At 41.4% G+C, this 26,231-nt stretch overlaps 1 protein-coding gene across 18 annotated transcripts in view; it reads right to left on the bottom strand.

Moving 5' to 3' along the window:
* MACF1 (microtubule actin crosslinking factor 1) overlaps positions 1-26,231 on the bottom strand; it is a gene marked incomplete at its 5' end in the record, with an annotated part of 343,589 nt that overhangs the window by 152,388 nt on the left and 164,970 nt on the right. For all 18 annotated transcript variants that reach the window (XM_082612369.1, XM_082612354.1, XM_082612360.1 and 15 more), the window contains 20 exons: positions 3,581-3,750; positions 4,167-4,350; positions 4,749-4,875; positions 8,381-8,535; positions 10,020-10,172; positions 12,667-12,792; positions 14,248-14,343; positions 15,122-15,226; positions 16,567-16,728; positions 17,465-17,542; positions 18,502-18,630; positions 19,611-19,887; positions 20,566-20,720; positions 20,918-21,011; positions 21,094-21,221; positions 22,220-22,315; positions 22,460-22,579; positions 23,000-23,106; positions 23,208-23,320; positions 24,107-24,273. In XM_082612369.1, the coding sequence (XP_082468495.1) occupies positions 3,581-3,750; positions 4,167-4,350; positions 4,749-4,875; positions 8,381-8,535; positions 10,020-10,172; positions 12,667-12,792; positions 14,248-14,343; positions 15,122-15,226; positions 16,567-16,728; positions 17,465-17,542; positions 18,502-18,630; positions 19,611-19,887; positions 20,566-20,720; positions 20,918-21,011; positions 21,094-21,221; positions 22,220-22,315; positions 22,460-22,579; positions 23,000-23,106; positions 23,208-23,320; positions 24,107-24,273 (2,742 nt within the window). The remainder of the gene's footprint in view (positions 1-3,580; positions 3,751-4,166; positions 4,351-4,748; positions 4,876-8,380; positions 8,536-10,019; positions 10,173-12,666; positions 12,793-14,247; positions 14,344-15,121; positions 15,227-16,566; positions 16,729-17,464; positions 17,543-18,501; positions 18,631-19,610; positions 19,888-20,565; positions 20,721-20,917; positions 21,012-21,093; positions 21,222-22,219; positions 22,316-22,459; positions 22,580-22,999; positions 23,107-23,207; positions 23,321-24,106; positions 24,274-26,231) is intronic.

Here is a 26,231-nt window from a genome sequence, read left to right as displayed (position 1 = left end):
CAGGACAAAAAGACAATCCTCAGAATGGGAGAAAATATTTGCAAATGAAACAAGAGACAAAGGATTAATCTCCAAAATATACAAACAGCTCATGGAGCTCAATATCAAAAAAACAAACAATTAGGGCTTCCCTGGTGGCACAGTGGTTGAGAGTCCACCTGCCGCTGCAGGGCACACGGGTTCTTGCCCCAGTCCGGGAAGATCCCACATGCCGCGGAGCGGCTGGGCCCGTGAGCCATGGCCGCTGAGCCTGCGCATCCTGAGCCTGTGCTCTGCAATGGGAGAGGCCACAACAGTGAGAGGCCCGCGTACCACAAAACAAACAAAAACAAACAATTCAATTAAAAAATGGGTGGAAGACCTAAATAGACATTTCACTAAAGAAGACATACAGATGGCCAAGAGGCACATGAAAAGATGCTCAACATCACTAATTATTAGAGAAATGCAAATCAAAACTACAATGAGGTTATCACCTCACACCAGTCAGAATGGCCATTATCAAAAAATCTAGAAACAATAAATGCTGGAAAGGGTGTGGTGAAAAGGGAAGCCTCCTGCACTGTTGGTGGAAATGTAAACTGATATAACCACTATGGAGAACAGTATGGAGGTTCCTTTAAAAACTAAAAACAGAACTAATATATGGCCCAGCAATCCCACACAGGCATATACCCTGAGAAACCGTAATTCAAAAAGAGACATTGTGGGCTTCCCTGGTGGCACAGTGGTTGAGGGTCTGCCTGCCAATGCAGGGGACACGGGTTCGAGCCCTGGTCTGGGAAGATCCCGCATGCCGTGGAGCAGCTCGGCCTGTGAGCCACAACTACTGAGACTGCGCGTCCGGAGCCTGTGCTGCGCAACATGAGAGGCTGCAATAGTGAGAGGCCCGTGCACCGTGATGAAGAGTGGCCCCTGCTTGCCGCAACTAGAGAAAGCCCTCGCAAAGAAATGGGGACCCAACACAGCCAAAAATAAATAAATAAATAACTTAATTAATTAAAAATAAAAAAGGAGACATTGTACCACAATGTTTATTCCAGCACTATTTACGACAGCCAGGACATGGAAACCACCTAAATGTTCATCTGACAAATGAATGGATAAAGATGTGGCATATATACACAATGGAATATTACTCAGCCATGAAAAGAAACGAAATTGAGTTATTTGTAGTGAAGTGGATGGACCTAGAGTCTGTCATACAGAGTGGAGTAAGTCAGAAAGAGAGAAACAAATGCCATATGCTAACACATATATATGGAATCTAAAATAAAAAAACCAACCTAGTAGCAGGGCAGGAATAAAGACAGAGACATAGAGAATAGACTTGAGGACACGGCAGGGGAGAGGGAAGCTGCAGCAAAGTGAGAGTACTATCGACATTATACACTACCAAAAGTAAAATAGTTAGCTACTGGGAAGAAGCAGCATAGGACAGGGAGATCAGTTCGGTGCTTGCGATGACCTAGAGGGGTGGGATAGGGAGGGAGGGAGGAAGGCTCAAGAGGGAGGGGATATGGGGATGTATGTATGCATATGGCCGATTCACTTTGTTGTACAACAGAAACTAACAGAGTATTGTGAAGCAATTATACTCCAATAAAGATCTATTAAAAAAATCCAAAAAAAAAAAGAATCAACAATAGATACTGTAACATTTTGGTGAAAGTTTGATGTAAAACAGGATATTTACATAGTCTCAAAGTATCTCCTCACAAGATACTTAGTAATCACGATGAGGAAAATAGCAACAAGTGATAAAAGCTATCACCAGTAATGGGACAAATCAACATCACATGCCTCCTGATAGGATGCACCAAGGACATACTATCACTTCTACGGTATTCCTGCCAAAAATGTGTAACCTATATTTAATCTTGAGCAAGTCTTAGATAAACACAAATAGGGGGACATTCTATAAAATAAATGGGCTGCACTCTGCAAAAATGTTAAGGTCATGATAGATGATGAAAAATCAAGAAATTGTTTCAGGTTAAGAAATCTAAAAAGACTCAGCAACTAAATGCAATGTGGGATACTGCACTGAATCCTACACAAAAATATTCTTTTTTAGGGGGGGAATTATGGGAGTGGGGGTACTACTCAAAAAGGCATTTATTAGGTCAACTGAAGAAATTTCAATTAAGGTCTTGGATAACAGTATTATACCAATGTTCACTTCCTGATTTTAATCACTGTCCCATGGTTATGTGAGACTATCCTTGTTTTTGGAAATGCACATTGAACTATACAGGGGTAAAGGAGCACCATGTTTGGAAGTTACTCTCAAAAAAAAAAAAGATTATTATCAATATTATGTATACATATGTAGAAAAAAATGATAAAAGCAAGTGTAGAAAAATGTTAACACTTATGGAATCTAGGTGAAGGTTATATGAGAATAAAAACTTTTCTCTATATCTGAATCTATTCCAAAATAATTTTTTTAAAAAGAAAAGGTCCTTTAGAAGAGCTCAATATTAACCTGTATTTCTTTGACTGTCCTATTTTGCATGACTACAGAATAGTAAAAACATTTTAATATGAGAATTGCAGGTGCATATGACATGCCTCACACAGACATATTAGATCCTTCTTGACCAAAAAAAATTATACTGGGCTCACATCCTCTTCTTCAGGCTTAGGAATTACTGAGAAATTTCTCAAGCTGAGAAAACTCACTCCTCATTAGGCATTCCTTTCCATTTCCTTTAATCTCCCAGATCAAATCTAACATTCTTCATAGAGCTCCCTCATCACACCCCAAGTAGAAATGTTCCAGTAACACTCCACATTCCTACAGCAATGTTTGCTTGGCAATCTGGAAGTACACTAGGTACTATCTTAGGACATCTCTTATACTTGAAGTCTCTAACTGTAACTTTAACCTTTTCTTCTTCTTTACACTAGGAGCCAAAAGCAAGGAGCTTTGGCTTACTTTCTTTGCATGCCCATGAGAACTTAATAAAGCAATTAATATTTGCTGCTTTTATGTCAAGAATACAACCCCACATTTTTACAGCATTCTACTTTCCCAGGAAGCTCATGATATGTACTGTATCACTTAATTTTCAAAACAACTTGTGTGACTCATATATTACTATCTCCATTTTATAAGAAAGGAAACTAAGGAAGAGAATTTGCTCAGTCACAGAGAAAGTGTGTATCAGAGCCATAGTAGAATCTGAGTCTTTCCTTACTATTTTTGGAGTCATGTGACCGACAGTAACCATGTCACAGAATATAATACATATCAATACATATAAGGGAGAGAGCAGAGAGCAGCATCTCTACTAAGTAGTCTTAAAATATGCAGCCCAAAGACAGCGCTTAGAACAATTTGCCAGTGTCTGCCGTCCCAACTGTGTAGGAAACTAATCAACATTCAGCAATATCCTGGGAGCTGAAACTACGCTTTCCCATGGGTGAAAGGCATTTATAGGCTTCAGGGAAGAATTCTGGAGTAGGATTGCCATGAGTCTGTTGCCTTATTCCTTAGGATCCACACTCTGTTGCCCTCCAATTCATTCTGAAACTGTTTACTCTGCATCCAGCAGCCGTTGCTCTTAGGGTTTACCTCTTGTTCTGCGATCCTTAATGCACTGTCCTGCCGGGCATCTCTGTCAGTCCTGGAGCTGGCAGGGGATTGAATTCGTTTGATTAGCCTCTGTTCACAGTCCTCCAGGCGCAGCCGGATATTCTTCAGCTCTGAAATGTACATCTTGGCCATAGTTTCCTCTTTGTCCTCTGTGAATGCACAAGCACAGAAGACCATTAAGCACGACAATGGAGATCAGCAAACCTGAGAACAACACTGGTTCCAGCAGACCTGATATTCCATGAATGAAAGCAAGGCCTTATGTGGGGAACCTTCTGCCTGTTCCCAAACTCCCTGCATTATAAACTACTCTTTAAGGATCCAAACACGTAATTTCCACAGGAAAATGTGATAGGTTGATAAGCAATAATGAATGAAATATGGCCTCTTCTTCCATGATCTCATTTTGAGAACTCATCTCTACAAGTTTTTCTCTATCTCAAGTTTTTTAGCAACTCAGGTGGTAAAAAGGTGGTGATGATACTTTCTAGATTATATGAAGGGTCCAGCAGCACCCTTCAGGGCTCTCATTCCACTTTCCTCTCCCTCTTCCCAAGGCACACACCATTCTCCATGGACTTCATCAGATGCTGGAAGTGGGTTTTACAAGCTTCCACCTCCTCTTCCAAGCGCAGACGATCAGCCACTGAGAAGAGCGCCGAGTCACGGCTCTCCTGCAGAAAGTCTTCGTAGTGGGCCTGCAGGTTCTTCATAACCTGGTGGTATTCCCCAGGTGCTGAAGAGCGGAGCTGCAGAGAAAAAGCCAGAGGACATTTCAGTGGAATGGGAATATAATACAAAATAGTGCACAAACCATAATTATAAACATGCTGATTTTTCACAAATTGAACCTGTCTATAAAATCAGCATTCAGATCAAGAAACAGGACATTACTAGTATCTCAGAAGCACTCTTTGTGCCCTCTTGGATGTAAACCTTAATGGTGGTTAATTCACCAGAATTCCCCTACTCCATACACTTACGCAAAAGTTTCTGGTTCCTAAGAGCCTCAAGCCCCTAACCCCAAAACAGTATCCCTGACTCCATTTTACACCAATTGGGTGAGGAGGAGTCTCACAGTAAGAAGTTCCTTCTGAAAAAAACCTGCCAATAGGTTATGAGCCTGCGGTAAAGCTGTCATAATTACCTTTTCCAGGTTCCAGGTTTTTACAAGGTCAAGGTCCTTCCTCAGATAGTTCCAGGAGATAAGGCTTTTGGTGTTAACATGTAGCTGATGCCAAAGGGCCATCACCTTCTGATAAGACTGCTCCACCCTACAAACAACACAGAACCTGGCTATAGCTTTTCTAAGGCTTCAGCTCCACACTAGAGACCTTCTAAGGAAAAAATGTGATTGCCTTAGCAGAACTGAGCTTATATGCTGAGCAGAGAAAGGCAATAAGTCAAATACTAACAACACAGGAATCTTTAGACCTAAATAAATTGAGATCCTCAAGCAATTTGCTACACTATTATATACATTATGTCAGCACATATTTAGCAATCTCATAAATGTTACCTGAATGTAATATAATTATGAGAAGTTAGAGAGAGGAATACCCAGGGAAAGCAATGATAGAGAAAAATAGAGACAAAATAACTCCATTTGAAATTGCTGAAAAATGACAACAATGCTTAAAAAGCGATTTGCTGTGTTCTATATTTTTACAAAACTGCTAAAATGTTTAAAAGTTAATAGCAATTTAAGAAGTTCACCTGGCATACAAAATGAAACTGTAGTGTGAAGGGCTTGAGAAGATCTTTTTCTTAGCATCCCATGCCTAATTCAATCTCAACTTACAGATGACTTACAAACTCAGATACACAGACACACTCAACACACACAAAATTACTTTGAATTTCTTCAAGCTAAGAAATGTAAGATATATAGAATAGGATGGAAAACTAGAAGCTAGGATGTCAGACATTAAACCCATTAGTTCATCTTTCCATTTTCCAAAAATCCCACTAAAATGACTGTAAGGTTGAAATAAAAGTTCAGGAAATCTCAAAGAAAAATACAAAGAAATAAAAAACAGAAAGAAAATAAGAGAAAATGAGAGAAACAGTTCAGGAGGTCCAACTGCTGACAAATGGGAGTTCTTGAAAGCAAGAACAGAAAAAAAACATAGAGAAGGAAATAATTAAAGAAATATTCCAAGAAAAATTTCCCCAGATCTGAAAGATATGTTTCCAGTTTGTGTTCAGGGTTAGCACAAGAAAGGCTCACCTGAAGACACAGCATCCCCTTCAAAGATTAAAGACAGAGAGTAGTTTAAAATCTTCAGAGAGATAAAGACTTCTTTCAAAAGGTTGAAGTATCAAACTGTTCTGTATCACGACTGTGGTAGAGGACACAATTCTATGCATTTGTCAGAATGACAGTATTGCTCACTACAAAGGGGGAATTTTACAGTTACATAAACTTAAAGAATGATAAAGAATGATAATCGTACTGTACTTCTCAACAACAAACCCTGGAAGCTGGAAAACAGTGGGACAGTGCCTTCAAGGTTCAGAGTGAGAAGAATTTCCAGAAGAATTCTGTAACTGACCAATTCATTATGAAGGGAGAAGAAAGACATTTTCAGATATGACAGGATTCAAAAAATTTACTTCTCCTGCACTTTTTTTCAGCAAGCTACTGGAGAGTGTACTCTCCCAAACCAGGGAATAAACCAATAAATAAGACTTAGAATCTAGGAAGCAGAGGGTCCAACACAGAAGAGATGTAAAGGGAATCTTCAGGGTGAAGATGAAGGGAAATGCCAGGGAGGCAGTAATGAAGCAGGCCTACAGAGCAGGTTCAGACTGGAAAAGCAAGACAGAATGGTTCAGAAGAGACATTTCCAAGAGAAAATAAAATTGAAAATTACCTGGTGTTTGGCCATACTAAGAAGCCTTTTACAGTAAAATAGGAGAGTTTGGGAATAAATTCATAAGATACAAATAGACAACTAAGCAAACTTAAAAACAAAACAATGATCAGCTCCAAGGAAACATAAAGTTATACAAAATAATTTGTTCATACATATATTCAATCATCTAACTCGTTCATTCTTTTCTTTAACAACCATTTATTGAGAACCTACTACATGTCAGGTTCTAGGTGATGAGGATACAGAGGTAAACAAAACAGACAAAAACCTCTATTCTTTTAGAACTTCTAAGGGGAGGGGAAAGGCAATAAACAAATTTATAATCTTTTGGACAGTATTAAGTGTTCTGGAGAAAAATAAAGTGTTCTGATGGGGAGAGGAGATAGAGAGTGACAGGCAGTGAGTGGGGTGGTAGTATATGAAGGTGATTAAATGAACTAAAGATGTGAGGGAGTGAATCACGTTAATATATGAAGAAAGCAGAGAAAATGCAAAGGCCCTGAGGCAAGAGTATGCTTGTGGTGTTGAGAAACTGGAGCTGAGCGCAAGCAAGGACAGTGGCAGAGGATGGTTTAGAGAGGTTAAGACATGCTTCGGTAAGGCTTACAATATGCCCTAGAGTACTACGCGGTTTAGCTGTAAACAACTTAATGTAAAAATAACAAACAAGATACCGATTTTAAACAAAAATCATGACATAACTACATTTAGAAGATGGGTAAAGGAGGAGTGAATTACAGGTGTGTAGAAAACTAATTGTTAGAAAACTAATTGATAATTTCCTAGAGTAGGAAGTCAATAATTTCCAAAGTTGAAAAAAAATTAAGAAGTAACAGGAAAAAAATCACATTATTTAGACATTTGATGTTAAAAACCAGAAAAATCTGCTCGAAGAGTTGAAAATAGTTCACTCTGGGAAGCAGAACTCTGGGGTGGGGGAGGTGATTGCTAGTTTTTACTATAAGTTTTGTGGTATAATTCAACTTTTAAAAATCTTTATACGTATTTCAATAAAATATAAAGAAGAAAGTTAGCTGTCAGTACAAAAATCAACTATTGAAAGTAAACTGTTTATAACCAAGAATTATTTAAAAAAGAATTATCGCTGTTCTTTACCCATTCACCAGTCGATGGACACTTAGGTTGGTTCCATGTGGCATATATACACAATGGAATATTACTCAGCCATAAAAAGAAACGAAATTGAGTTATTTGTAGTGAGGTGGATGGACCTAGAGTCTGCCATACAGAGTGGAGTAAGTCAGAAAGAGAAAAACAAATACCGTATGCTAATGCATATATATGGAATCTTAAAAAAAGAAGAAAAAAATGGTACTGATGAACCTAGTTGCAGGGCAGGAATAAAGAGGTAGACATAGAGAATGGACTTGATAACATAGGGTGGAAAGGCGAAGCTGGGGCAAAGTGAGAGTAGCATCGACATATATACACTACCGAATGTAAAATAGTTGGCTGGTGGGAAGCAGCAGCATAGCACAGGGAGATGGGCTCTGTGCTTTGCAATGACCTAGAGGGGTGGGATAGGGAGGATGGGAGGGAGGCTCAAGAGGGAGGGGATATGGGGACACGTGTATGCATATGGCTGATTCGCTTTGTTGTGCAACAGAAACTAACAAGGTATTGTGAAGCAATTATACTCCAATAAAGATTAAAAAAAAATTATCACTGAATATATCTCAATTGACCGTAGCATTTACTGAAAATCTACTATGTGGCTGGCAGTGCAAGACTTGATATTGTAATAGGAGGTCTTTCCCAAAAGAATCTTCAAAACTTGGTCTCTCTGTTCAAAATCACAAATGCAGATTCATAACCTCCATCAGTTCACCCAGCCAAACAACAGAGGTGGAAGTACAGAGCAGCAGTTGAGCTGAGTTACCTGCTGGCCATCTCAATGGCATCCTTATTGGGTGGGGGGATAAGGAAGCAGACTGATGGCACCATTGCCTCATTCCCTGTGGGGCTGATCACCTTCCACTTGGTCCTCTGTGAATTATCTTCCAACACACACTCATCATTCCTGCAAATAGTGATCTGAAGAGACAAATTTACAAATCATTGCTAATGGATAAACCAACAACCTATTATTACCTGGTGGCTGATCCCAAGGCTATGAAATCTTTAAGGAAAAATCGTTTTGGAGATCTCCAATCGTTTGGAGATCATCTAGGGAGAGTTTCTGATTTAGACAAAAGGATAATGTGTATAAATAAACAACCTAGGGAAGGTTGTGAAATGAAATAAATCAAGGAAGCAAGTGTTTATTAAATGCCTGTTACATGTCAAGTAACACAGTATATGAAATTTATAAGGAGACTGTAAGACCTGCAAGAGCAATCTCTCTGAACCTACAACCAACAGGGTAAAACTTTAAGGGACATAATACTCACAACTTTGCATTTCTGATACTTCTTCCTCCTCCCTTCCTGTCACCCCACCCAAATCCCTGAAATGTTTAAGTCTTTGAAATCACCAATTCTTTCTCTTAGGAGACGAGTAACCAACAATATCATCTCTATTTTACAGACAGAAATACTGAGACAAAGAAAAGTACAGGAAAAGTTCATTTGTTCCTTTGTATAACAAATATTATTGAGCCTATTATGTGTTTGGAAGTATGCTATGCCATTAGAGATAAAAATGGTAAAAATGGTAAGCCAACAACCATGGTCTATATTCCACATATTCTGATGCAGTATTTGGTTACAACACTGTGTGACAAATGCGATTTACCAGGGAATGCATGGAAGGCATGAGGCCCAGTCTTGGTTAGAGAGGTAAAGAGATTATTCAGGACCTTAAAGCCACATTAAGGAATTTAGACTTTCTACACAGAAATGGGAAATTGCTGTAGGACTTAGGCAGGGGAGTGATGTTAAAAAAAAAAAAAGAAAAAAAATCATGCTGGACTTCCCTGGCGGTCCAGTGGTTAAGACTCTGTGCTTCCACTGCAGGGGGCATGGGTTCGATCCCTGGTCAGGGAACTAAGATCCTACATGCTGTGCGGTGTGGCCAAAACAAAATTAATTAATTAATTAATTTTTAAAAAGACCATGCTGGTGGTAGGATAAAGAATGCATTGAATGGGGAGGCTGATGCAATGATCCAAGTGAAAGAAACTTAGGGTCTAACTTATAGTAGCAGCAGGGACAGAAAGAAGTACACTTGAGGGATACTTATTTACAAGGTATTGATACTATTACTGACTTGATAGTCCTACTAGCTGTGGGGAATAAGAGGGGAGGAGTCATGGATCTCTCCGGGGTGCTACAAAGCACCGTTTCTATCTACACTTAAGCAACTGGGTGGATAATGATGCCAATTACTGAGGCAGGGAGCAGGTCAAGATCATAGAGTTGAGGCTTATTTTTTTCATGATAGAAGAGATTTGAGCATGTTTAAGTTCTAATAGAAGAACTTTATCATTTGACCTTTCCCTGTTATCATAACCCTAACTGAAGGCTTCCCTTCTCCCTTGCTTCCTTCTGGAGCGGGAAGTACCCTTTCCACCTCCTCACCTCTATCTGCCGGTAGTCACAGATGGCCTTGATGGAAATGGTGCTCTTTAGCACATGGTCGGGACTGCGTGGCTTTAGCTGAACAATGGATTTTGATCTCCCAACAAGACTGGCAACGGAACTCTTGGACTGTATAAGCTGCTCCTTCTCATCCTACAAAATGGGAAGAAAATGAAAAAGACATTAATGTTGCTCCTTGGGAGACTCAGTCAACAAAGAAAACTGAATGCTCCACTCCCTCCGAGAATGTCACTTCTCGGTTAAGTAGGGATCCTTGGTGGAGCGATCTTAGAAACATAGGGATAAAGAAAACAGGAGAGGATGCTTCTGTCTGCTACCAAGTGCTTTTATACTCAAATTTTGCAGCTTTCTCCCTGTGTCTTTTTCAATGAACCATAAAGCCACATGCAAAAACAAATAATAAATAAATTTAAAAAAAAAGAATTTCTAGCTGCCAAATACAGCTATACAGCTAACAAAGGATTATGCCAAATAAGGTTCAGAGAACATGGAAGTTAAAAACAATGTTAATAACTAGGTTGTGGTTATTATTATCAAATTTCTCACTGGTAGAAGCCAGTTCTTGCCTCTCTGCTTAGGAGAAGCTAGTTATGCTCTTTAAAATTTTTTTTTTTTAATAATGTTATCTCCCAAGCTCTATTACAAATATTTTATTTTCTTAAATTGAATCAAACTTTCTAGAGAAAGATCTTAGCTCTTCAACCAACAATCTATAAACCAATGCTGTTGGTGAAGGTATTGGGACAAATGATTTAAGGTTTACCTTTTAGAGTCTTGCTGTGCTGTATTTATATAAATTTGATTGATTTGAAAGAGGTCTCATGCAAAATTGCAATACTCAAGTCTCTGCAAACCCAATTTTCTTAAAAACTAATGAACTTCTTGTCAACGAAATTGGTAGCAATCTACTACCAATTCCATTAAAGAGTAAAAGATAAGCTTTATCTCTTAACCAGGATGTTTCAAGCCCATTTTGAGGTATAAAAAAGTCCCCAGAAGAGGGCTTTCTTAGGATGGAAGTAGATGTGATGAGAGTAAAGAGTTAATAATGTTAAGAAATGCCATTAAAGAATTAAGAATATGCAAGTAAATAAAAAGAAATGCTTAAATAAACTACCTGTGCCTGTCCCCGGGAGCATGATTGGAAGAAATACAACTTTAACTTATTAGTTAAGAAAGAGGAATGGAATAGGTCAGGGAGACAGCCACACTGTTCCATTCTTGAGAGCTGGTCTACCCATTTCAGTTTCCTTGCAATAAAGATGTCAATTTCTGTCTAAACCACAGCCAAACGTCTCAAGCTCCAGAGACCAAGTGCTCAGCCTGGTAAAAGGTCTGAAAAGAACCAGAAGCCACGACAGGTGCTCCCGAACCTGACGGACAAGCTGAGGACAAGCTGAGGAGCAGACCCAGGTGACTTCACGCCCCGATGACGCCGCCAACCCGATGCCCCTGACCTGGAGAGGAGGGAACAGAGCAGCGACCCTCGAGAAGAGAAGATATGACAACAATTGCAGAGGAGTTACCCTATGACAGGAAGGTACTCTGTGGGAGGGAGGAGATAATAGCCACGGATTATTAGATTCCTCCTTCATACCTGATGTACCTCCAAGAGCGACATTCTAGAGACAACATCGGAAAAGTCAGGTCTTTACCCTTCATTCCAAATTAATTAAATTCACAGGTTATTTGCGCAGGTGAAACACTGAATCTAAACCCATTCATAGCTTTACAATACCTGAAAGTGTTTTTTAAAAAATCAACTTATGTTCACTAATTCCCAAGTCTCACCCACGAATAAAATGACACTGTTTTGGGTTATTCTGGTTCTCTTATTTATAATTTTCTACTGAAATGTGAGACTACCCGCATTTCTCACACAGGAAAAGTAATTTCCCTACCACATATACATTTCCATCTTAATCAGAGTTGTAGCTGGAGCCCTGTCTTGCAAACTCTGTGTAATATATGCTCAATAACTAGAAGTAGTCTGCTGGTGATTCTACTACCACCCACCACCCCTGAAGGAATAGTTCATTGGAGAAAATAAATGTAAAACTGATCTGGATTAAATACTACTTGCAAAACTATTTTTAAAAAGTTAATACCACTACATAAATAAACTGAACAAATACTGCATTACACCTACATAAGATTTTAATGTTTCAAATACTTCATCATTACCAAAAGAAAATTCCCAAGGAGGAAAAAATTGGCTCAGGTCTAATTCACCGGTGTTTTGTTTTATTCTCTTTGCACGAAAGAGTGAAAAAGAATTCGGTGTCAGCTAATCCCGTCAACCCTATTTTTCATGCTCTACACCCCCATCTTTGGCTCCAACGACTGAATTAAAATAGGAACAATGCAAAGGAACTTTGATGAGCACTATGTGGCTCAGGGGCACATGGCTAGTCCCTTACTTGCACAGCATACCCAAAGGACTCATTAGCAACTTCTTTAAGAAAAGAAAAAAGGAAAAGAACAACACAGATTAAACTCTAATTGAATGTGAGCCAAACTTTGTAACGGTGACCCACAGCCCTGGCGCTTTCAAGGATATAAAGAGCAGCAGCTGATGGGGTTTACTGTTTCTCAGAAGCAATCATCCCAGTGACGCAACACCCACCATGGAGTCCTGCAGCAGGTCCTCCAGGCGGGATAAGCTGGTGTTGTGGTCGCAGGAGTACTTCCGTTTGATGGATTCTTGGAGGTTCCTCAGGAATGACTCCAGGTCTCGGGCGTCACTGAAGAACTGCAGGGATAAGAGGGAGGGGTGCCTTGCGCTCAATACATCACAACGCCAAGATGATAATGGAGAAAGAACAACCTTACCGTGCCTGCTGATTACACAATCCTGGGTTACAAATGCCATGCCAGGGAAACAGTAGTGACAACTGCCACAAAGCCCACTGAACCCAACAGAACACTTAGTCTGCTTCACTCCTCAGAAATCACTGTTCTTTCCCCTTGAGTTTTGGCTAGTGGCAGCACTTGACTGTCAGGTTTATTTCATGAAAAGCCTAGAGGTTGAGTATCTCAATTCATTGATATGATTACAAAATGATCAGGGAGGTTATTTAATTAAGAGAAAATCCAAACAGAGATAAGAGCTTATTTCCTCTTCCCACCCTCACCTGAAAACAAGCAGTATGTTCTTTGTCTTTTTTTATTTTATTTTATTTTATTTATTTATTTTTGGCTGCATTGGGTCTTTGTTGCTGCATGCCGGCTTTCTCTAGTTTCAGTGAGCGGGGGCTACTCTTCGTTGCAGTGCACGGGCGGTGGCTTCTCTTGTTGCGGAGCGCGGGCTCTAGGCATCCGGGCTTCAGTAGCTGTGGCACGCGGCTCTAGAGCACAGGCTCAGTAGTTGCAGCGCATGGGGTTAGTTGCTCCGTGGCATGTGGGATCTTCCCGGACCAGGGCTCGAACCCGTGTCCCCTGCACTGGCAGGAGGATTCTTAACCACTGCGCCACCAGGGAAGCCCAAGCAGTATGTTCTTGATGTAGCAATAGATTAAAGAAAAAAAACCCCAGAAAACAAAAAACGGTTCTAATATTTTACAGCCCCTCCCATCAGGAGGTGGAGTTTTATTCTCTTTGCACGAGAGAGTGAAAAAGAATTTGGGCAGGGGAACATCACTTGCTTTAGTCAATGGCACATTAATACACGTGACAGCAGAAAAAAATGCTTGTGCACCAGGGCCTGCCTTCTCTGGCTGCTTGTGGAACACAGCTATTCTGTGAAGGAGCCTAGGATAGCCTACTGGATGCTAGAGACTTGCATGTGGACTCGTACCCCATCACCCCAACCAAATGTCAGACGTGTGAGTGACACCATTTGGGGCCAACCAGCCCCCAACCTGCCTGCCCACTGCCTACAGCCACGTGTCACCCAGGCAAGATGAAAAAAAGCCTTCAGCTGAGCCTAGCCCAGACTGCCAACTCACAGAATCTCGAGCTAACGGTTGTTGCTCTAAGCAACTAACTTTTGGGGTGGTGGTTTATACAGTAAAGGGTAACTGATACAGATGTGTTTCTAGACTCACCCCTCCCGTGTGCACGCTTGCAGGCACACACCAACACACGCAGTCACACTCACAATCTCTTGCCTGAATGAAAAAAAATATCCTCCTCATCCTCTCTGCGCGCGCGCGCGCGCGCGCACACACACACACACACACACACACACTCACAATAGCCCACATACCTGAAAGTAAGCAGTATTCTCTTTCACATGCTGCTCGACACACAAGCACAGCTGCTTCATCCACAGCAACTGGGACTGGACAGCAGCACTGTAAGCCTGCAACAACCAGGCGCACGGACAGAAGGGCATGGGTTTAACAGACCTGCTATACATGTGCGATGCACTCTTCCAAGTACACCTCTGCTAACGTTAGAGAGGCCAACAGAGGATAAGTGGAGATACTTGACTGGCATCTGCTCAAAGTTTCCCACGAGACAGAGGTTTGTCTTTCATCCAACATGGTTTTGTTAGAAGGGGTTACCCAGAAAAGGCCTCTTCCACACTCATTTGCAACTAAATGACCTGGTCAGCAAAACCCAGGCCTAAGCCAGTCTCTCCTGGCTTCCTCCACTGCCTCTCTTCTCCGAGCACAGGCACCACACCAAAAGGCACGCAGGGTCTGTCTAGACAGTTATCTGAAAAACTATGGTTCAGAATTCCCTGGCGGTCCAGTGGTTAGGACTCCACGCTTTCACTGCTGAGGGCCCAGGTTCAATCCCTGATCAGGGAACTAAGATCCCACAAGCCTCACGACGTGGGAGAAAAAAAAAAAAAAAAACCTTAAAAAAAAGAAAAGAAAAAATACGGTTCAAGTCACTTTCCCCGTGAAGCAAGGAGTCAATATCGTATCTGTTGTTTCTCGTAGTATCCTCCTTAGACTATTAACAAAACTGTTTGCAGTCTTTTGGGGGCTGGGAAGAAAAGGGAGAAGACCCAAGACACATGATTCCCTGACCCTTGCTCCAAGTCCCTCATCAGAGCTAAGTCTCTGATTTGAATACTTGTATAGTAACAACCTCTGAGCACTTGACCCTCACACCTTCAAGTCACATACCTCCACAGTCTGCTTGGCTGGGTGGTTCTCAAGTGACAGAAGCTCGGCTGTATCTTGTAGAGACCGAAACACGTCCTGTTTCTCCTCCAGTTCCATTGTCAATTCCTGAAAATTGAATTCAATTTTATTCAGTAAGTGCTGTTAAGGGAGGAGCGCCCTACTTTAAAGGAACCCGCAACCCAGGGTTAGTGCCAAAATGAGAGGCATAAACAGTGCACCCCAGAGGGTTTCAGAGAAGAGCACAAGTGCTGGAATTACAGGAGAATGAATCAAAAGGATATGGGATCTGAGCCAGGCCTGAGTAAGTGGGGTCACACAGGATGAGACGGAAGGCAAGAAAGGAGGGAATGTGGCTGGCGTGGATGGCTCAGGTCAGCACCCACTGAACACGGTACCTGATCCGCATCCCCGACTGGCTGGCTCCGCTCAGACTGTACCCTCAGCTGCAGTGCCCTGCTCCGGCTCTACATTCTGTTAACACTTTAGGACCTGGTTTAGACGCCAGCTCTTCTGTGCAGCTGGGTACTGATCCTCACTATCAGATTTGACCCCTTCTCCTCGATGCTCCCTTTCTTTATGTCTCTATCATAGCCTAATTTCTGTTCTCATACAGACTGTTTATTGTATTACAGTATCTATTGTTTCTTCTTTACTTCAGAAGAATCATATACCATTCTCTAATGAAGTTAAGTGTTATTAAAAATCTTCCTGTTTTCGTGGGGTTCATAATGTCCTGAAAAATTCTCTGAAATGTGGGCAAACTGAAAATGACAAAAAAACAATCCTACTTTATATCTTTCACTGAAAAGCATAAGAAGCATTGTTGCATTGGCCAATGCTGAATTTTCCTTCCCACTTTACAAACCAAGAGATGGAGACCAAAAAATTGCTGAATGAATTAAAGAGAATTCAGAATTTGTAAGAAGCCAAGAATATACCCCAAACAACATTAAGCCCTATACTAAGTGCTTTGCTATATTAACTTACTAAATCTTACTTAACCTTTTACACAACGCTTTGAAGTGCTACTATTATCCCATTTTACAGAGGTCTAGGGAGAGTAAATGACTTGCCAAGGTCACAGAGCTAATAAGTGGAGGAATAAGAATTTGATGTTAGGTCTATCACATTCCAAAGCCTATAACCTTGACCACAAAGTTATACTGCTTCTGAAATGATTCAATTTGCAGACTGCTGCTCTCTTCACCCAAGACACTACCTTTCTAAATGCATTCTAAATAAATTCATTCTAAATAAATTCATTCTAGGGCTCGATTTCCCCTCTCTCTATATACACTTTCTCACAGGAACAGATGCATTAAGCGGGGCCCCTATTTCTATCTAACAAAATGCAAATCCAGAAACCCAAGCTCTCAGCAGACTAGCCCCTCTGGCTCCTTCTGCTGCTATTACAAAATATGACAGGTCTGTTGTGCTAGACTCACAGAGAAGTAATTTTTCTTGGCTGAGATACTGGGATTGTTGTCACTCCAATCATATGCTAGTTCCTCCTCCTCCTTCTCATTCAACCAGATCAACTCAGCTGTAGCTCTGGAGACAAATTTATGCAGGCTCTGAAGGTGCCTCATCCGGAAGCTAGAAGTTTCCTAGACAAAGGCAGGATTACAAGGTTAGACTGCTAGGCTTTCATCTGTAGGATATATCACATTTGACATCAAAGCAAAGAATAGCTGAGAAAATGAACTTAGCCTTGCTTTTTCAATCTCTGGGTGCTTCTCCACAGACTTAAATTTAGTACAAGTTTGGTACAGGACTCCCAGAGAGCCCGGGTCAATCCCAGCTAGAAGTGAGAACACGCCAGGCCTGTGTGGGGCTCCCTGGATAAAGAATGATCCTGGAACTGTCCTATTCTGGACATCTTGAAAGACAGGAATGAAGGACAACAGACAGAAGAGGAGTCCCCTCCTTGTCAATCTTAAACTTTTGGTTTTTGGGAATTCCCTGGTGTTCCAGTGGTTAGGACTCCACGCTCTCACTGCCGAGGGCCCTGGTTCAATCCCTGGTCGGGGAACTAAGATCCCGCAAGCCATGCGGGGGTGGCGGCGGGGGGAGACTTAGTTTTGATGCCTCAGGGCACATACACCCACTGCTTTGGTGAAGTATGATAACTGGGATAAGCTCTACTTACTTAAAACTTTCTGGGGCAGTGGTTTTTGATCCATTAAGAAAATTGAGAAAATGTTATGATACATATGAACAACTGCACAGTGAACAATATAAACTAACAAACAGAAAACCAAAACAGGCTCAAACCAAGAGCTTTCTGAATTAGGGAACCACATTCTCCATGAACAGAACAAAAGAGAGTTAGTCAAAACTCACCTTCAATTTACAATACTGTGTCTCCAGCTTTCCAAGAGTTTCAACATAACTGGTATGAAAATTTTGGGACATTTTTCCCTGACAAGAAAGGAATGAAATAAAAATATATTAGAGAAAGAGTAAGTAAACTATATCTACAGCATGATTTCAACTATGTAAATATTATGTCTGCACATAGACAGAGATTGGTTACTCTGAGAAAACAGAAGCTTGCACAGCAAGTCTCCAGGTGAGATGTGATAGCTCAGAGCAGCACTGAGTGAGGACAGTCCAGCAGAGTGAGCACAGCTGAATGACCTCATGGTCTTGTGCTTCCAGTAATTCTGGGAGGTTTCTAAGCAAAACCTATACCTGGTGATTCCTCCAACTACTCAGTTGATTTTTTGGAAGAGGAGAGTTGAAATTTAAAATGGGAAGATAGGAAGAGTGAGGGAGAGGAGAGACCAAGTGAATAGTTTTTCTTGCCAGTTCTCTGTTGCAGGTAGATGATGAAGTGGAAAGAGCATGAACTTTGGGAGCAGAGGGCTTGAGTTTGGAAACTGCATTCACTACTTACTAATTTTGACCTTAGCTTTCAGTATCACTATTCTTTTTACTAAAAAGGGGTTAATAAAAAACACCTTTCAGGGCTTCCCTGGTGGCGCAGTGGTTGAGAGTCCGCCTGCCGATGCAGGGGACATGGGTTCGTGCCCCGGTGCGGGAGGATCCCACATGCCGCAGAGCGGCTGGGCCCGTGAGCCATGGCCGCTGAGCCTGCGCGTCCGGAGCCTATGCTCCGCAACGGGAGAGGCCACAGCAGTGAGAGGCCCGCGTACCGCAAAAAAACAAACAAACAAAAAAACAAACAAAAAAAAGCAAAAAACCCCACCTTTCTCACAAGGTTATTTCAAAGAGCAAGAGACGCTTCCTGTGCTGAGGGGACCTGTGGTGAAGTGCTGCTCGTGGGTATCCTTTTCCACAGGGACAGCTGCGCTGTGCACTGTCCCATCGCGCACAGACACCCCAGCCTCCCATAATGGATTCTGAATGCCACACACCTCATATAGCCTGGCCTCTTTGACACTTGAGCCCAGTTCTTCCACACTGGCGTGGACGTGCTGCTGTGCTTCCAGCTGCAACTCCACACTAGGCAGGTCATTGCCCCACTCTGCTCGCTCCAGTTTCATCTGAAAAAAAGAAAAATTACGAATATAATTTACTGCTAAGTTGGCAGAAAAAGAAAACTGTCACAATCAGTTTGGACAAGGGGGCTGGGGAGAGGGGATTGAGAAAAAGGACATCTAAACTATCTCCATCTTGGTCTCTTACAGGAAAGTATGCCATAACCACCCCCAAGGAGCTGGAGAATAAACCCCACCACCTATAGCAGCAGAAGCAGCCTTTTGCTGCTGAATTATGGGAACACATCCCTGCATTTACCAACCAGAAAGGCATTCCCACAGGCTGAAATGCTTAACTTTATAATTTAGGCATTTCGCTTTATGGGGTCTCTTCATTTCACAATCAGAATGGAGATAAGAAATAAATATCTATAAATACTAAGCTTCATTCATGCCACCAACTATTGGCCAATGGAAGATAACTGTAAAACAGCTTGCCTTTGAATATTTTTATTTATTGGTACATGGAAGATCCATCATCCGACGATGGGAAGAATTTAACACAAAACAAAAGGGTTAGAGGATAAGAGGACAATCTTGAACTTGAACCATTATCCTAGAATACATATAAATAATGTCCCTGAGAACTGTGAAACACAGCAGTCTTGCTTACTCTTAAGAGCTGAGACAAAAACAACAGTAGAGAAGCAGCTCCTCTGACAATGAGAGAATTTCAGAAAAGATAACAGATTTACAGACTCTGCAACTTCTTCCACCAGCTCCCAGTTAGAGCACAGTTGGCTGAAGGGAAGAGATTCCTAAAGGGCTTCAAATTAGAAAAGCCGATGCATTTAGTATGGGATTTTGAGGATCTGAACTGATCCTATCCTTTCAAAATTTAATAGAGAAGGAGGCTTGGGTCCCAGGTTGCAGCAATAATTGAGGGGATCTATACAAGGGGCATAGAGCAACCTAACCCTCTGAGACAAGCTGCTGTATCCAGTAAACCTCAGTGCACTGCATAAGCATTTGGAATGTACACCCACCTGCATTTCTTCCACCCAAGACAGTAGTTCATACACAAATCGGAGGTTGCCTTCATCTTCAGAGGAGGAGATAGACACAAGTTCAGCCCGAGTCATGGGCTTTCGGAACCAGGAGGTAGAAGAAGAATGGGTTCCTCTGGTCAAGGGTTCTGCCTTCAGATGAGTAGTGGTTAAAGTAGAGGGTGGAACCAATTCAAGTGAAGTGAAATGGCCCTTCCGATACAAGTTTGTGCACTCTAGACGCAAGGTAACCAGCTCATCCTGCAAACGCATGACCCTGAAATGGAAGACGAGAAAGAAAAGATTACATCTGTAACGTGCTTTTTAAGATCTTCCCTATCCATTTGACAAGGATGAGGTAAAAATAAAAATGAGATTATATTAGGAAAAGTGTTTTGAGAAAGAAAACGTGTTCTGTGAATGCAAGGTGATATTATTAACATCTTCATCGTTCAGAGCTGTCACTGAGGCAAATGCCAAGTCACAGCATTAACTCAAGGCAATAAATCAATACCAGTTCCTATAACTCTTGGATGATATAACAGAATAAACCATGGATTAGGGGTCAAAAGATGCGGCTCTTAGTCTCGGCTCTGTACAAAGATCCTCATCCCCTCTGTGGGTGTTGGTTTCCTCCTCCATGAAATGCTACATCAAATCACCCCAGCAGTTCTAAAGCAGAAGTGGTCCCACACGGCTGCAGTCACCCTGAAGCATGTGGGTGCATTATAAGATGCCACACAAAGATTAGGGAACCCTACAGGTACTTAGTGGGCAGGGCCAACAGTAAAGGGAAACTGTCTTCTACCATGAGAATTCTCCTGCCCCAAATACCTATAACATCCCCACTGAGACGCTAACCTCTAGCATCCAGGTTACAAGATTCAGTACCCGACTCTTGATCCTTGAGCCTCAGCAGTAAGCAAGCCCTCCGTTTGAGTCCCATGTTCCTCACCTAAAAGCCAGCTCTTCTAGCTGGTAGTAATTCTCATCTCTTAGGATCTGGAGATCCACCTGCAGCTGTCTGATGAGACCTTCACACTCCTGAATGTACATGATGACATCTGACTCACACTGCACTGGTTGTCCTGATTCCAGGTGAGCAGCGTCCTGAGAGAGAAAGGGAGAAGAAGAGTGGGAAAACTCCCCTTGCTCCCACCCACTAGGACCAAGGGAGCCAGGCGGTCCACTGCAATTCCAAGAGAAAGGAAGCTGGATCCCTTAACTGTTGACTTCAACCATTAGAGCACAAGGTTAGAAGTGGAAAACATGTAACATAAGAAGTGAGATAGAACAGTCAGACTTACAGCCTGCAGTGTATTCTTAGCTAATGTCAGTTTTTCTTCACAGTTCAAAGCACCATTCTGGATTTTGTTTGCAATCTGTAGCAGCAATTCCAGCCTAAAATGAGATCAAGACCATAGTCAAGTGCAGGCCTCAAAGCAGCCCAGTAAGTAATGTCACCTTCAGGCTCTGGACCCACCTCTCTACTGCTGGTCGAAGTGACTTCTCTCGCTCCAGCATCTCAATGATGAGTTTTCCCCACTCTTCTTCCACATCATTAGGGTGATAACCTTGAGGCAGCTTAATTCGGCCAAATTCAATCCATACCTAAAAAACCCAGAGATAACCCTTTTAGTCCAAAAGCACAGCCATGCCCTCCTCAGGTCCCAGTTTTAATTAATTTTTTGCTTCTTTACCCAGCCATTCAGCAGTTTTCCCCATTGACTAATAAGAGGAAACAACCAAATATTTTAGCAGTACCTCACCTCTAGGTGACAGAAAAAAATCGCCTGTAGGGGGCTTCCCTGGTGGCGCAGTGGTTAAGAATCCGCCTGCCAATGCAGGGGACACGGGTTCGAGCCCTGGTCCGCAAAGATCCCACATGCAGCAGAGCAGCTAAGCCCGTGCGCTGCAACTACTGAGCCTGCGCTCTAGAGCCCGCAAGCCACGACTACTGAAGTCTGTGAGCCCAGGGCCCGTGCTCCGCAACAAGAGAAGCCACCGCAATGAGAAGCCTGCGCACCACGACAAAGAGTAGCCACCCACTTACCACAACTAGAGAAAGCAACAACGTGCACAGCAACGAAGACCCAACACAGCCAAAAATAAATAAATAAATGTATTAAAAAAATTACCTCTAAAATACAGGGACCACTTGCTTGAAATCCTTCCATTCCTTCTATACTTTCCATAAATCCTCTTGTCCTCCCCATACCCCTCCCTCCCACTGTGGAAAGGTTAAATGCCCATCTCTACAGCTTCAAATTCTCTAGGAATCAAAATGTGAGGGAAAGTCTCTTTTCTTTCTATTCTAGGGAAAGAATTAGCTTCCCTCTGAGAAACAGGAAAATATGTATAAAACTCAGGATTTCTGAATAACTGTATGCCATTTTTCAACAGGCCCTTTAAAAAATAGAGATGGTTGCTACTTCCCCTTTACCGTAAATTTTCAAGAGCAGCCTGAGAGTGATGCTCGATTTGTCACCCTGAGAATATTGCTATTATAATGAAGGTTCGGAAGAAGATGCAGGGAATCTGCCTAACAAAGAAGCAACAAAGAGCACACCAGCAAACCCTAAGTCTCAGCAAAGGATAAGTGTCCTTACCTCTAATAATTTATATAATTCCTCAATTCTTCCTTTTTCTCTCTCCTTGGCCAGAATTTCTGTTTCTTTGAAGTGTATATATTGATTATAAAGTGCCTACAAAATTAATATTTGGTGAATGAATGCAAGCAACCCGGTCTAATTTTTCATACCACCTCACCCAGGAGCCAGCAGCAACAAGCTCTGAGACTTACTCCCCAGAGTGAATTTACAAAAAACAATTTAAGTCCATGACTTTACCTTTAGTTCAACAGGGTTCTGGGGAAAAGATTTATCTGACATCAGTATTGTATGCTGTTTGATCCAGGGAATGAGGGAGTCCACTCGGCTTTGGTATTCTTGCCACCTGGCGTCTACTTCCTATTGCCAAAAGGTAGATATCACACACCTTCTGGTTAGCAGTATGCAAGACAAGCACAGGAGAAAGTAGCTCAGGCCATCCTAAACCACATAAAATCTTTTCCTCTAATTGCCTACACAGACACCAGCCATTCAGTTTAATGCTCAGAGTCCCAGTTTCAAAGCTCCTCAAGGACTCTCAAGATGGGATTTAATTTCCTGACACCTAGAATAGCCTATGCTGGACGCTGCAAAATTAGTGATATCTAGACTCATTCCCACAGACCAAGGACAATAACCATGTATAAAGATGATGTGGATTCAGTTTGCTCTGTTTAAAAGTGCTCTGTATACACTGAGTGCTTAAGAAACCTACTCTAGTCAATACATTCCACCCAAACAAATCATAGCAGAAGGTATTTTAGGAAAGTGTTCTTTTACCGTAGCACTGATCCCTTCTCCACCCTCAGGGACTTTAGGGAAGGCATCATAAATAGAAGACACATAAGTGATTACAGACTTTTCATCTGGAGATGGCACATCCACATCTGAGAGACAAAAGGCAAGAAATGTCTTAGAACAAAGGAACCCGCCGGGGGAAGGAATAATGAATATATGTCAAACATCATCAACTTCAGTCAGCTCTCACCTTCTGCATCCAGTAACCGCGTGACGCCCAGTCTTTCTGCTACTTCGAAAGCCTGTTCCAGATTCTCTCGGTTACTCTGGATCTGTACCCTCTCCATATCTACCAGATCAGGTCTGTAAAAGTCCACCAAGGTATATGAAAGGCCCCCAGCTACATAGCACATGGGAGTTCACACAAAGAAACCCTCTTAAAAGTACTCAGAGCTGAAAAACACTGGATGAGTTAGAGAGAAAGCAAGAGGTTTAGAGGAGCACTAGTCCCACTTTTAATCACACTCCAGGAGCCCAGTGCTCGGTAATTCTAAACTTACATAATAATAGGTTTGTTGGATTTCAAGGGAAAGGTATCAACCTTCCCTATGAGTGTTTATGACCACTAAGAGTACAATAAATTTTGATTTTCGTCATTCAAAATTCCCATCTTCCTCACCCACTCCAAGCAAGTCCCCCACTACAGGCCCTTTGCACTTGTTATTTCCTCCGAGTGAAACATGCTGAGCCTAGAGACCTGCATGGCCCACTACTCCTCATCCATGACTCTGCTCCAACAACTTTATCAGAGACCACCTCCGACCACCCTGTCCAAAATATCACAACCTCCATCATTCTCTTTCCCTCCACTGCACTAACCACTGTAAGACAGCATACACTTATTTGTTTATTGCCTATCTTCCCCACTGAAAAGTAAGCTCCATGAGGGCAAGAATTTAGCTGTTTTCTTCACTGCTATATGAGCCCAGTGCCTGGAATAGCAGGAGTTCAATACATATTCCTTTTTAAAATAAATAAAATGAATCAGAGCCTGGATGTTGGTTGAGGGGAAATGTGGCATTACAGCTGATTACAAACAAGAGATGAGAAGAAGCCTCTCTAGGCCCACTGAAACTCCACTGTATTTACCTGTATCGGTGAATAAGTGCATTGAACATCTTCCCATCACTCCAGCAGGAGGAAAAGTTGGTGCATTTGATTCCTGTGTAACCAGCTGTCACTTTCTGGGTCCACAGGAGCAGCTTCTCCTTAGCTGACATGTCCCCTGATTCTCCACTAATGTAGATGTCAGAGATCTGCCAAAAGATAGGATATGAAGTAATTTAGTATAAATAAGATGAAGCCTTTTAACCTTCTCTTCATACATTATGGCTCTTAGAAGAGGGAAATCCAAGGCTGGCAGCACTTCAAGATGACAACTCCAACATATATTCACCCTATTTGGTAGTCAAAGAAATGCAAATTAAAATTTTGAGAGGTCACTTTTTTACCTGTCAAATTAGAATAGTTTTTCTTTCTTTTTTTTTTAATGATACTACTCAGTATTGGAAAGAATATCTGAAATTGGGTATTCTCATACATTGCCACTGGTGAGAGTATAAAGGGCCTAATTTCTCTGGAGGACGGTTTTTAATAAGTCTTAAAATACACATACACTTGATAGGAAATCATCAGAGAAATGTGCAAAAAATTTTATACAAGAATGTTTATCAATATCAAAAAGCAAAGGCAACAGGCAAAACAAACAATTGGGACTACACCAAACTAAAAGGCTTGTGCGCAGCAAAGGAAACCATCAACAAAATGAAAAGGCAACCTACGGAATGGGAGAAAATATTTACAATTCATATATCTGATAAAGGGTTAATATCCAAAATATACAAAGAATTCATTCAACTCAAAGCAAAGAAACAAACAATCAGATTTGAAATTGGGTAGAAGATCTGAATAGACATTTCTCTAAAGAAGACATACAAATGGCCATCAGGTGCACAAAAAGGTATTCAACATCACTAATCATTAGGGAAACACAAATCAAAACCATAATGAGCTATGACCTCACACCTATTAGAATGGCTTGTCATCAGAAAGACAACATAACAAGTATTGGTAAAATAGTGGAGCAAAGGGAACACTCGTGCACTCTTGGTGGGATTATAAATTAGTACAATCACTCTGGAAAACAGTATGAAGATTCCTCAAAAAATTAGAAACAGAACTATCATATGATCTAACGACCTTACTTCTGGGTACATCCAAAGGAAATGAAAACAAGATATCGAAAAGATATCTGCACTCTCAATGTTCACTGCAGCATTATTCACAATAGCCAGGATATGTAAACAACCTAAGTGTCCATCAAAAGTTGTGGTATATACAATGGAATATTATTCAGCCATGGAAAAGGAAACCCCGTCATTTGTGACAACATGGATGAAACTTGAGGGCCTTATGTTAAGTGAAATAAGCCAGACAAGGACAAATACTGCATGATATCATTTATATGTGGAATCTAAAAAAAAAGAAAAAGAAAAAAAGTCGAAGTCATAGAAACAGAGAGTAGAAAAGTAGTTGCCAAGGGATAGTGGTGGGGGAAACAGGGAGAGGATAGAAAAAGGGTATAAACTTTCAGCTATAAGTTGAATAAGGTCTGAGGATTTAATGTAAAAGATATGTGACTACAGTTGGTAACACTGTATTGTATAACCGAAATTTGTCAAGAGAGTAGAACTTAAATGTTCTCACACACACACAAAAATGTGACGTAATGGATATGTTAGTAGTTAACTAGAGGTGGGAATCCTTTCTCAATATATACACAAAGGCACACCTGGGAGGTACTACAGGTTCAGTTCCAGACCACAGCAATAGAGGAGATATCAATCACAATAAAGTGAGTCACATGCATGTTTTGGTTTCTCGGTACATATAAAAGTCATGTTTACACTATACTATATTATCAGTACATGCGCTATAGCACTATGTCTTACAAAAACAATGTATACACCTTAATTAAAAAATACTTTATTGCTAAAAAATGCTAACCATCAGCTGGGCCTTCAACAAATTGTAATCTTTTTGCTGGTGGAGAGTTTGAAATATTACAAGAAGTGAGCAAATGCTGTTGGAAAAATGATGCCAGCAGTCTTGCTCAACGCGTGGCTGCCACAAACTATTTGTAAAAAACGCAGTATCTGTAAAGCACAATAAAACAAGGTCTGCCTGTGTATCAAATCACCATGATGTACACTTT

This window comes from Mesoplodon mirus (genome assembly GCF_964341445.2).
Source record: "Mesoplodon mirus genome assembly, chromosome: 3".
Classification (NCBI taxonomy): Eukaryota; Metazoa; Chordata; class Mammalia; order Artiodactyla; family Ziphiidae; genus Mesoplodon; species Mesoplodon mirus.
The sequence above is the reverse complement of the archived record's forward strand: the minus strand, read 5'-3'. Positions and strand labels throughout refer to the sequence as shown.